The following is a 12,387-nucleotide window of genomic DNA, read 5'->3' on the forward strand; positions in this document are numbered from 1 at the left end:
GGTGACTCAGGATTCATCTTGCATTCTTCTCTCCTCGAAGCCATGGCACCATATTGAATGTGACCTGTGAGGAGTGCTTGACCTTTGGATGACCTTTACTAACTGTTACCACTGTCATAGCAGTCTGCCCCACTATGAGCACTCTGTGACTGCTAGCCCATTGGAGCTCAATTTTTATGGTCATTCATTCAGCAGACATTTGCTAATCTGTTTCTCCCTCTTACATTGAGGATACAGAATTGAATTAGACATGAAGCCTGTCTTCCAAGAGCCTACAGTTGGTCAAGGAACATAGACATATACCCAGATAATTGTAACACAGAATCAAGAGGATGGAGCTATCACTTGAGCTGGTTGAGGTGGAAGTGATAGTTTGAGCATCAAAGATGCATTCGATTTGACAAGTGCAAAAGGGAAAGAGCATTCCAACCAGAGGTGATGGCATGAAGAAAGGCTTGGAGATGGGGGGAGGGGGGAATTGGGGGTTGAGGGAGCGGGGAAAGAGGCAAGAAGACCAAACATTATGGCCAAGAATTTTTCAGGGGTCATGGACTCATTCTCAGGGGCCAGATGGGTAACGAACATGGGTAAAAAAGGGCAGGGTATAAATATTTGGAGAGAGATCCTACCTAAAGGCATTCAGACAACTTTAAAACACCTCTAGCCAAGGAATTGTTGAAGCTAGGTGATGGATGGGTAAGAAGAGTCCATTATACTAACATGTTTTAAAGTGTTCCATAAAAAGTTTGGCAAAAGACAAAGTACAAATATCCATAATGAACTTTAATATAAAATAAAACAGTGAGAGGTAAAACACATCCTCTGATGAAAGGAATAGGAGCAGATGAAGCAGAAAATGTAGAGCTCTACATTGTAGATGCTTTGAGGGGCCAAGCTGCATTAATATTTATCAAGTACCTACCATGTAAAAAGGGATTTGAATACATCAAACCATTGAAGATTCCTAATAGGGGAGTAACAATGAAAAACAAGTTTAAGAAGATTGATTTTAAAGGGAAGACAAAAATTGATAGACCTGTATATATAGTTGAACATTTGTTGCATCTTTGCTATGTGCTAGGTTCTAAGGGTATAAAGGTGAATGATTGAAGGCATAATTCATGCCCTTGGGAGCTTACCTACATATAAACAAAACATTACCATGCTAACATATTTTGTACTTGCCGCTCTGTTGCCCTGTGGTTGCATTCCAGTCATTTCACATTTATTGGACTCACCCCCTGGTCCAGATCTGTTCCCTGCCCACTGCCCCCACAAGCCCATCATGGGCACCAGAAACAGTCTGACTGCTGCCAAAATTACCAGAGAACCAGCCATGGCTAGTTTGTTTTTCTTTTGTTTTCTTCTTCAGGAGTAACATGAGGGTTCTTTCTCTTCTGGAACTGACGAGACCAAAACATAGGTAGTGCCAAAAGTGGTGACAGAAGAAATCCTGGGAGAAAGTATTTTTGCCTTGTACTTGGGACAACTGCTGGGCCCACCATGGCTCCTGTAAAGATTAGCCACGTGGTATCATTTTCCTCTCAGGTACGTTAATTAGCAGGCATGATTTTTTTTCTTGGTGACTGAGAGGAGTGACAAAAATAGGAGACTTGGCTGCACTTTCAGGAAACTCCCAGTTTAATAGAAGAGACATATCCCTTTGGGGATCCAAAATCAAAGGAGGACACACAGCTCTTGCCCTCAGGTTATTCCCAGAGCAATGCAGGATGCATAAAAGTAGTATTTCCAGGAATTAAAGGTAAAGAAGAAAACAACCTCAGGATTCCATCCTTAGTTTGAAGGGAACTATCAAAACCATAGGCCCAAAGTCTGTACCAGGGTCCCTAGAAGGGCAATTTAGTTACTCTGTCATTGAGGGCAGACCAGGACACTCAAGGTCATCCCTGACGTGTGAGAATATCACCTCCACCATCAAAGGTGATCTCAGGGACGCCTGGGTGGCTCAGTCGGTTAAGCATCTGCCATCAGCTCAGGTCACAATCCCAGGGTCCTGGGATCGAGTCCCGTATCAGGCTCCCTACTCACCAGGGAGCCTGCTTCTCCCTCTGCCTGCTACTCCCCCTGCTTGTGCGTGCATGCTCTCTCTTTCTCTTTTGCTCTCTCTCTCTTCCCTCATAAATAAATAAATAAATAAATAAATAAATAAATAAATAAATAAATAAATAAAATCTTTAAAAAAAATAAAGTGACTCAGCCTCCTCCCTAAAAGTTCACTTTTCAGGAAATCCCAATTATCCCAATTAGGTCTAGATGCCGGGCCCTGGGCCCAGGATTGATCCGGTGTGGTGATTCTTAGGAACTTCCTCTCCTGTCATTTCTATCCATTTATCCTTTCTTCCCACTCCTCCCCTTCTGTTACCCTAGTCTTTCTCAAAGAGTACCTTGGCATTTTAGGTGGGATAAGTCTGCATTTATAGCAGGGTCATTTGCCTGATGGGATATTTAGCATCCATGGACTCCAGACCCTAATGACAGTGATGCTTCCTGGTCATTATGACAGTCAAAGACATCCCCACTCATTTGGGAAGACCCTTAAGAGAGCTAGGAACTACTATATCAACTCCTAAGTGAAATAAAAATTACACATATCCTTCTTACCTACATAGTCAGCCTAAATGGTTTTCTTCATATACTGAGCCCTATAGAGATCATTACTGATCACCTAATAATGAGGTTTTCAAACGGTACTCTGTGGGCACCCACTTCTGGAAATTGAAGGCAGGGGGTCATATATGTCTCTAGGCCCCCAACTTGTTTTTTAACCAGAGCTCTGTTTTTATTTGTTGAAAATACACACACAGGGCGCCTGGGTGGCTCAGTTGGTTGAGCGACTGCCTTCTGCTCAGGTCATGATCCTGGAGTCCCGGGATCGAGTCCCGGGATCGAGTCCCGCATTGGGCTCCCTGCTCAGCAGGGGGTCTGCTTCTCCCTCTGCCCTCTTCCCTCTCGTGCTCTCTGTCTCTCATTCTCTCTCTCTCAAATAAATAAATAAAATCTTTAAAAAAAAAAAAAAGAAAAGAAAATACACACACACATTAGTATAAGATTTCAGTTAAGAGGATGGATTTTATTGCTAAAACAAAATTGAAAACCAGGAACATAGTCTCCCTCCCCTTTACTTATAGATGAAGAAATTTAGATCCAGAGAAAGTAGTTTGCTCAGGGCCTTTCCACAAAAAAAAAAAAAAAATCTAACTTTGGATTTGAACTGAGAATGTCTCTTGGTACCGCTATTGTTGCCTTTGAACAAATCACTTTATTTCTAACCATCAGTTGTAAACTTAGAATAAAAATCCTTGCCTTTCTTTTCTCATAGGGTTACTTTGAAGGTAAATAGATGTCTGTGAAAACACCTTATAAATGAAAGGAAATAGTCTAGTGTGGTGGTTAAGAGCTCAGAATTCAGAGACCTAGGTGTTCTGACTTTGGTTGGTTATTTAGCTTTTGTAGCCTTGAAACTAGGCTTCAGTTTATTGATCAGTTAACAAATTAAGAAGCAATAATGTTAGGTAAACTAAAGAGTAAACTAAAGTGTTAAGAGGATGAAATGAGGTAGTTTGGTAAATGAAGGAGAGGTAAGCGGTCTGTAGATCCCCTGGCACATGATAACTCCCATCTAGTGCTCTTTCTATCATGTTAAAATTCCTGGAAAGGTTTGGGAATGTAGGGAGCCCTCCTTCCTGGGCATCCTCTTTAGCTTTCAACTCAGTGAGGGTCCTGATGTTCTCCTTCTCTCTCTGACTTAGGATCCTAAGTATCCTGTGGAGAACTTGCTGAACCCACACAGTCAGAGGGGACCTTGGCTCAGCTGCCCTCAGGACAAGAGTGGGCAACTGAAAGTAGAACTCCAGCTGGAGAGGGCAGTGCCCATTGGCTACATTGACGTGGGTGAGTGAGTTCTCGGAGCTCCGGGAACCTCTGCGGGAGACACAGGAGTAACATTGCCTTCCAGATGCTCCACCAAAGTGTCTCAGTTCGGTCTAGCTGAGCACCTTTCATGGAGTAAACCCTTCCTGGTGTGAAGGTGAGGTGTGGCCCTTGCCCTTGGGAGAGGTGTATGGTGTTGGCAGACTGAGGGTTCTGTTCACATAAAATGAAATGGGGATAGCATTCCCTGAATTAGGCAATGTACCTGCCCTGCTTTGATCTGAGCAGTCTGGGTGAAGCCTTAGGACACTGACATAATTATAAATGCCAACAAATAGAACCTGTATACACCTCTAAATATCATTGTCAAGAGCATGTTGGGGGATGAGCTCTGCACACTAATCTGGGAAGGCTCCATAGGAATTTATGGGTTGAGAAGGTTGGCCTTAGAATTCTCTGGAGTAGAGAACTGACAAAGACCATTGGTCTCAGCTCTGTCAGGATGGAGAGATGTCAGGCTCCGTACCAGGGGTTAACAGAGACAGAGATTAGCACTGCCTGCCAGAGCCAGAGGACAGAGAAACAGCAAGTCTACCGAGTCAGGGATGAACCTTCATCTTGTCATTCTGTGGACTAAGGTCTCATCCACTTCAGTTGCTGGCTCAGTGTGTTCCTTGACCTTTCCGGGCCTCCAACTAGCTCTAGAAGGGAAGAATGTCCTCTTCCCACCCAATTCCTTGTGCGCAGTTAGGGCAGCATCTTCCCATCACCCTTAAATTCTTCTCTCAACCTTTTGTCCCCAGGTAACTGTGGCTCTGCTTTCCTGCAGATTGATGTGGGCCGTTCTTCCTGGTCCCTGGACAGACCTTTTGTCACCCTGCTCCCTGCAACCATGCTAATGTCCCCAGCTGACTCAAAGCAAGGGAAAAATCGCTCAGGCGTCCGCATGTTTAAAGATGGTAAGGAGGGACGCTTGGGTGGCTCAGTCGGTTAAGCATCTGCCTTCAGCTCAGGTCATAATCCCAGGGTCCTGGGATCGAGCCCCAGGTCGGGCTCCACATTCAGTCTGCTTCTCCCTCTCCTTCTGCTTCCCCTGCTCATGCTCGCTCACTCTCTCTCTCAAATAAATTAATAAAATCTTTAAAAGTAAAGATGGTAAGGGAGGCAAAAGCAGAAATGGGAGAGAGACTGAGTGAGAGAGATTATGAGAAAGAGATACAGTGATGCAGAGCTAGATAACCCACTATAGAGGGCCATGGAGCTGGGCTGGTAGGTGGGCTTGTGGGAGGGGCCTATGCAGGGGCTCGGTTACATCTGTGGGACATGGGGTAGATAGTGAGTGAACAGCTGTGTGGTAGGTTTGTGTATGAGTTTTCTGTGGTGGGAATAGGTGATAGCCGGGAATATCTACGAGCTATGATTCATATTGACACATGACGTGATTTGGTGGAGGCTGATGTAGAACTCTTCTTTGTGAGTAGTGTTTTTATTTGTATAAATGGACTTTAGTGTGAGTCCTCGCACCTCATCCCCCCCGCACCTCATCCATGGTTTCGCTTTCCACGGTTTCGGTTACCTACCATCAACCACAGCCCAGAAGCAGATGATGCTCCTTCTGACGTAGTGTCAGAAGGTCAAGTAGTAGCCTAACTGTCACAGTGCCTTCCTGCATCAGTCACCTCATGTCATCTCACCACGTAGGCATTTTATCATCTCACATCATCGCAAGAAAAAGGGAAGGTAGGGGCGCCTGGGTGGCTCAGTCGGTTGAGCGACTGCCTCTGGCTCAGGTCATGATCCCGGAGTCCTGGGATCGAGTCCCGCATCGGGCTCCCGGCTCGGCGGGGAGCCTGCTTCTCCCTCTGACCCTCCCCCCCTCATGCTATTTCTCTCTCGCTCGCTCTCTAATAAATAAATAAATAAAATCTTAAAAAAAAAGAAAAAGAAAAAGGGAAGGTAGAGTACAGTAAGATATTTTGAGAGAGAGAGACCACATTCACATAACTTTTATTAAAGTACATTGTTATAATTGCTCTATTTTATTATTAGTCATTGTTGTTAATCTCTTCCTGTGCCTAATTTATAAATTCAACTTTATCATAGGTATGTATGTATAGGAAAAAAACAGTATATACAGGGTTTGGTTACTCTGTGGTTTCAGGCATCCACTGGAGGTCTTGGAACATGTGCCCCGCAGATAAGGATGGACCATTGTATAAGTGTTAGTATAGAATAATGTTTATGTAAGTGATGGAAAGCTATATAATGGATATAATGAGGCAGTATCCAGTGTTTCCTGAGCTCCAGTCTATGCAGATCTCTGTGTTCACGAGGCACTGCAGAAGAAACATGAGACCTGATTCCTGGTCTCTGGGGATTTACAGTCTAGTAAGGATTTGTCCCTGTTGACACAGAGGTGTTTGTAATATGAAGGAAGAGTGATATGGGAGGGTCACAGGAGGTGCAGGAGATGAGGTACTACCAGATAGTGCTGGGAATTAAAGGTGAGAAGGGTTTGCAGTATTGGTATGTCATACTGGGAGTGACTTTGAAGGCCATGGAGTGCTGTGGGGAGGCTGGGCTCTCATGGTCCTGGAGGGGTAGATGCAGCTCAGCTAACTCACCGGGTAAGGGGTCAGCTCAGACCCCAACACTGCAGGTACCTCCTATCAAAATGAGACATTGAGAAGGTCCCTGGAGAGGTGTAGAATGAGGATGTGCTCATGCTGGGCACAGTGTGGAACCCTGACAGAAGAGCAAATGTGGGAAGGCGAAGCACTGGGTCTGAGTGCACCTTGACTGGCCTGCTTGGGACTGCCAGACGCCGAGCACCAAGGCCTAAGGGGCCAGTTACTGATGACCTCCATTCTTCCTTTTGTTGGAGTTTACCCTATACAGTCCCGTCTTTTCTTTCCTCTCCTCAGTATTGACCTTCTCTTCCTTTCTCCCCTTCGTTTATGCATTTCCTTTCCCTTTCATTTTCTTTCTTTTTCCCTTGAGATGATTTCCTGGTGCCAGCCTCAGGTGAGTCATGGGATCGACTTCGCCTGACCTGCTCCCAACCCTTCACACGTCAGCAGTCTTTTGGCCTGGCCTTCCTCCGGGTGTGTTCCTCCCTGGACTCCTTAGATGACCCTGTGGGGGGTCCCTTGGCCCCCGAGAGCTCTAGGCTGAGCCAGGTATGTACAATGGTGGAACAAGGACTTCATATTTTCCCACCTTTTTTTCAGTTTCTGGTTAGAAAGCTGGTGCTTGATTGAGGGATAGACACACACACACACTCAAATAAAAGCATAAATGGGCCTGCTACACTTCCTTACAAGTAAGAGGGAACGCCCCTCCTCCCCTCTCACCCGTGGGCGAGTCAAGGGAGCGAGGCTTCAGTACAGTGTACCCAAAGCTATTGGACCACTCGTTCTTTAGCATGAATGAAGTCTCTTTTGGATCCAAACTTAATTTCATAGTTTAGGTGTGGGTTCCTGTGGGCTCTAGCTTTCATCAGACTTTTCCTTCTGGCACCTGCCAGACTCAGGGCTCACTTACTGTCTCTCTGTCATTGCTGTCGCCTGACCCACCTGCCAGGAGAGCCAGTTAGAATCTTAGATACGTGCTCTGCGATTTCATCTGTTTTCCTGCTTTCTTTCCCTGGACAGCACACTCATACTGCTAAGACAAGGTAGATAGGTAGCTGGTCAGTTTACCTCCCCTCTTCTCAGCCAGTTTTCTAGTTATTTTTTCCTCCTAAGCCTATTCAGACTCCTGCTTTCTCGTCCCTGGTGTCTTCATTTAACTTTCCAGTACCCTCCATCATAATTCCCTCCAAACAAGTACAAAGACAGAATCACACAAAGCTAGAGTCATAGAATTCTAGAGGTGAAAAAATACGTGGAGTTCATCAAGCCCCATTCTGCACCTCTTCTACATCTCAGCTAGGGAAACTTCCATAGTCAAATTCACACAGTGAATCAGAGCAGAGGAAGGACTAGAAATCCGAGTCTCCTATCATCATACCACAGCGCTTCCTATGCACACGATGCGTCTTTAGAAGCTCCAAACATCTGACCTAACCAAAAGTTCAGCCCCAGGAGTGAATGTCACAGGTGTCATTCCTGTCACGGTTACTGAGAAAAACAAGAGACTGGGCATTGGGAAGAGAAAAGGGAGGAGGAGGAGGAGATGCTTCTGTCATACAGCCTCAGGAGAGACCCAGAGAACTGAGACAAAGTAAAGCCTGGTCTGAGATTTCCTCCTTCACAGGAAAAGCTCAAAACCAGTGGAAGCAGTTTGGGTACTCTGCCGAATTCGGCTCTGCAGCGGCCTGGGGCTCAGTGAGTGGCGCAGTAAAATGCAAGCTCTGCGAGATTAGGGACCTGTCTGTCTTGTTCCACACGGATTCCTGGCAGCTAGCACAGAGCGCAGAACAAAGTAGGCTTCTAGATAACTCACCGCTCAGGGGCAAGTTGTAGATAGGAACACCATAAAATTTACCATCCAAACCCAGAGACACTTGGAGCGCAAAAAAAAAAAAAGGGCTGTGAATTTTATCAAGACAACAGTATTGTCCCAGGCAAACCAGGAGATGTGGTCTCCCCAACTATGGGCTATATAAGGGCTTCTTAGAGCCTTTTCCATGTGGGTCATCTCAGTTACTCTGAACCTTTAAGACCCTGGTGGGATGGAAGAGGGAGTCAGCAGCTCCAGAGCCATAATGTCAGAAGGGCGTTGAACATCAGCAGCAGAGTGAAACATACTGCACACATCTCAGTGGAAACCACAGGGAAAGAGATCCTGAAACGTTTCTACAAGAGAGGGTTGGTACATGGAAACAGATTGCTAGCATTCAGTTTTATAATTTAAGATGTCTAAAATTCCATAGGCTTTTTTCCTCCTGTGTTGTAGTAATGGTATATTGTGGTGATAGCAGAACACAAGGGCTTTTAGGCCTGTGAAATAGGGTATTTCGTGGCACTGGTTTTCCAGTTAGGAAACAGAAGCACAGAGAAGTTTAGTGAGATGCCCCAGGTCACGTGGCTAAGGAGGTCTTGGAGTGGATTTGAACTCAGGCCTCCTGACTCCACTTAACCTGTGCTCGGGAGCCCAGTTCCTAATCTCACTTAGAGTTAAAGTTAAATAAACCATCTCTCCACACCCATCAGTTGTCCTTTCTAGTAGCATTCGATCTAAAATTTATGAGACAAGGTAAAGAAAAAATAAACACCCTGGAAAATTAAAATATTTCAAAATTACTGCTAGGTCCAAGATGAGACTGTGATGGCACTTATAAAATATTAAACAGTGAATGTGATTACTTAAATAAATAAAAACAAGCTGTGAATATGAATAAAAATACTACTTCTCATACTTGCAGAATGAGGTCAAGGTCATGCTTTATAAGAAAGATGTTTACTTTTTTTTTTTTTAAGAAAGATGTTTACTTTTATTATTTTTTTTTAATTTGAGAGAGAGATAATGAGAGACAGAGAGCATGAGAGGGAGGAGGGTCAGAGGGAGAAGCAGACCCCCTACTGAGCGGGGAGCCCGATGTGGGACTCAATCCTGGGACTCCAGGATCATGACCTGAGCCGAAGGCAGTCACTTAACCAACTGAGCCACCCAGGCGTCCCGAAAGATGTTTACTTTTAAAAGAACCTGTGATAGGGGTGCCTGGGTGGCTCAGTTAGTTAAGCGTTGGACTCCTGATTTCAGCTCAGGTCTTGATCTCAAGGTCATGAGCTCAAGCCCCACACTGGGCTCCACGCTAGGCATGGAGCCTACTTAAAAAATTTAAAAAGAATCTGATAGAAGAATCAGAGCTGCAGATTAAAGACAAAATTTTTTAGTTCTTTTAAATCCAAGGGAAAAAAGTAAATTTGGAAAAATAAAAAAGGAAATAGGTACAGATGAATTGACACAGATAAATTGAATTTTGACAAGATAGAAACTGTGGCACATACCACATAAAGAAAAGCTATTTAGAAATGATCTATTGTGTGATTATCACATGTAGACATTTCTGAAGTTAGAAGTAGAGAGATTTATAAAATTCCTGTAATAGTTATATATAGTGGCTAGGCTAATACTTATGGTATCTATGTACGCATACGTACATACACATCTCTTTCTATCAGTGGCTAAAATTGGTAGGTTTGTAGTTGCAGGTGAACAAAATAGTTCACAGAAGAAATCATACTGGAAATTAGACAATATTATTAAATAATATTTCGAGGGCGCCTGGGTGGCTCAGTTGGTTAAGCAACTGCCTTCGGCTCAGGTCATGATCCTGGAGTCCCGGGATCGAGTCCCGCATCGGGCTCCCTGCTCGGCAGGGAGTCTGCTTCTCCCTCTGACCCTCCCCCCTCTCATGCTCTCTCTCTCAAATAAATAAAATCTTAAAAAAATAATAATAATAATAATAATAATATTTCGAAGAGAAAAATGATGAGAATGTCCCCAAATAGTTCAAAATAGAACTATTTTTAAATATAGAGAAACATGGGTATACTTAGTTTCTCTCACTTAGGTATATAAAGAGAGATAAGTGATTTGAGTTTTGTACCTACACGAATCAATTTTATATACGCACAGATTGAAACCACACACACACAACCACACACATATATATGCTTTCCAAAAGTTTGCTCGTGATTATCAGTCTCATGGCCCCATTTTTCCCGACAGCATATATTCTTTGATCTTTCAGGATCATGACAAAACCCTTAGCATTGGGAAACTAAGTATACAAAATTACTGAATCTCTGAATCTCGTATCTTACAGCTGGGAGAGAGTGTGCCCACAAGCAAAGGTACCACATAAAGTTATAGCAAATATCCATACGTACTCTCATTGAGGCGAAGCCCTCAGGTTTGGGACTATCCCTGGTACTAGGTGGCAGTGCCCCCTGGTGGTGGATATCTGTAGTTCATATTTCTCCATTTTCTTCTCAGGGCTCTGATGCTCCGGAGTCTGGTCCCAGACCCTGGCTGGCTAATCCTTCCATTCGGAGGACATTCTTCCCAGATCCCCAAACGTACGTAGCTACCAGAATGGAGGTCTCTTGTCCACTTTTCAGTTCTTTCTCCTGAAAAAAGAAAGGCTACCAAGTCACTCACAGGCACTCACTGCCTGGTTTCCCCCCACTTAACCACATCTCTCGATCTAACCCTATCTGTAGATCAGACTTTCTTGGTTAGATGCCACTGAGCAGGGTGAGCAGAATGGAGTCTCTGTTCTGAATGAAACCGAGTGCTGTCTGTCTCCCTGCAGGAGCACCAAGGAAGTTTCAGAGCTTAAGAATATCCTAAAACAGCTCCAGCCAGGGGCTTTGGGCCGTTCAGCCCACATGGTACTTTCGGCTGCCCGGAGGGTGCCCCCCACGAGCATGGCAAGCACAAAAACCAGCCATGAGGAACCAGGTCCTAGTCAGCCAGCCCGTGCAGGTGAGTCCCCATCACCTACCTGTGGCTCCTCACTCTCCCTAGCACCATGCTTTCTCCCTGAATCCACCGTTTTGCTATACAAGGAAGCCTCGCTAATGGGACTTCATGTGGGAGAAAAGGCAATTGTCAGTGTCTTGTTACCAGAAGAGAAATCCAATATTGTATAGTAGTAATTGAAAGAACACTGGCCTAGAAATCAGGAATCCTTATCTCTTTGGGCCTCAATTCCCTTATCTTCAAAGTGAAGGAATTAAACCACATAGCATATAGGCCTCTCGCAGTATTAATGTTTTGTGATCACTTCAGTAGGACAGTTAAGTCAGGGTGGTGGTGTATGGAGCTTATTGGAGAAATAAAGTAATGGAATAGCATGGTTTTATCACAGAGGAAGAAAGGATTAAACAAGTTGGAGCTCCTTCTTTGCACCAGACATGGCTAAGGCACTTTTACTAACTTAACTGTTTAATGCTCATAACAAACTTATGAAGTAGATCCTGTTACTGTTACATTTTACAAAAGAATCTGAGGTTCAGGAAAGTTAAATATTCTGAGTCACACAGCTAATAAATGTGTGTGCCACTAATAAGTGCCACTAATAAGTGGCAAATCCAGGATTTGAACCCCGGGGTTCTTGGTTTTAACTGGTCTAGACAGCAAAAGAGAGAACACGTAGAGTTCTCATTGAAAACCTTTGGTTTCACTCATTGCTTCACTGGGAAAATTTTTAAAAAGAAACAGTTTATCTGTCATTTTAAAGAACTGAACAAATTACCGAAATAATAAGTATGTTATCTCATTGCAGAAATAGGGTACATTGCTCATCTATGTTTGCATAAACAAATTTCTCCAAAACTTGGTAACTTACAACAATATTTATGATTTCACAGTTTCTCATAGTTGGGAATCTGGGCCTGGCTTAACAGCATTCTTAAGGCTCCAGATCTGACACAAAGCTACAGTCATTGCAAGGCTCCACTGGTAATGATCTGCTCCCCAGCTCACTCCCATGGTTGTTGGTAGGAATCAGTTCCTCATGGGCTGTTGGATTGAGGCTTCCCT

The 12,387-nt window shown here is 44.2% G+C and overlaps 1 protein-coding gene across 1 annotated transcript in view; it reads left to right on the forward strand.

Annotated features, from left to right (window-relative positions):
- XNDC1N (XRCC1 N-terminal domain containing 1, N-terminal like) overlaps nucleotides 1-12,387 on the forward strand; it is a 40,104-nt gene that overhangs the window by 2,831 nt on the left and 24,886 nt on the right. Inside the window, 6 exon segments of the mRNA XM_064576989.1 lie at nucleotides 1,373-1,548; nucleotides 3,771-3,912; nucleotides 4,695-4,850; nucleotides 6,892-7,070; nucleotides 10,837-10,919; nucleotides 11,156-11,314. Of these exon segments, the coding sequence (XP_064433059.1) occupies nucleotides 1,504-1,548; nucleotides 3,771-3,912; nucleotides 4,695-4,850; nucleotides 6,892-7,070; nucleotides 10,837-10,919; nucleotides 11,156-11,314 (764 nt within the window). The 5' untranslated portion in view covers nucleotides 1,373-1,503.

Source organism: Mirounga angustirostris, unplaced genomic scaffold (genome assembly GCF_029215605.1).
Source record: "Mirounga angustirostris isolate CCGP_5_RB_7025 unplaced genomic scaffold, mMirAng1.0.hap1 SCAF_13, whole genome shotgun sequence".
NCBI lineage: Eukaryota > Metazoa > Chordata > Mammalia > Carnivora > Phocidae > Mirounga > Mirounga angustirostris.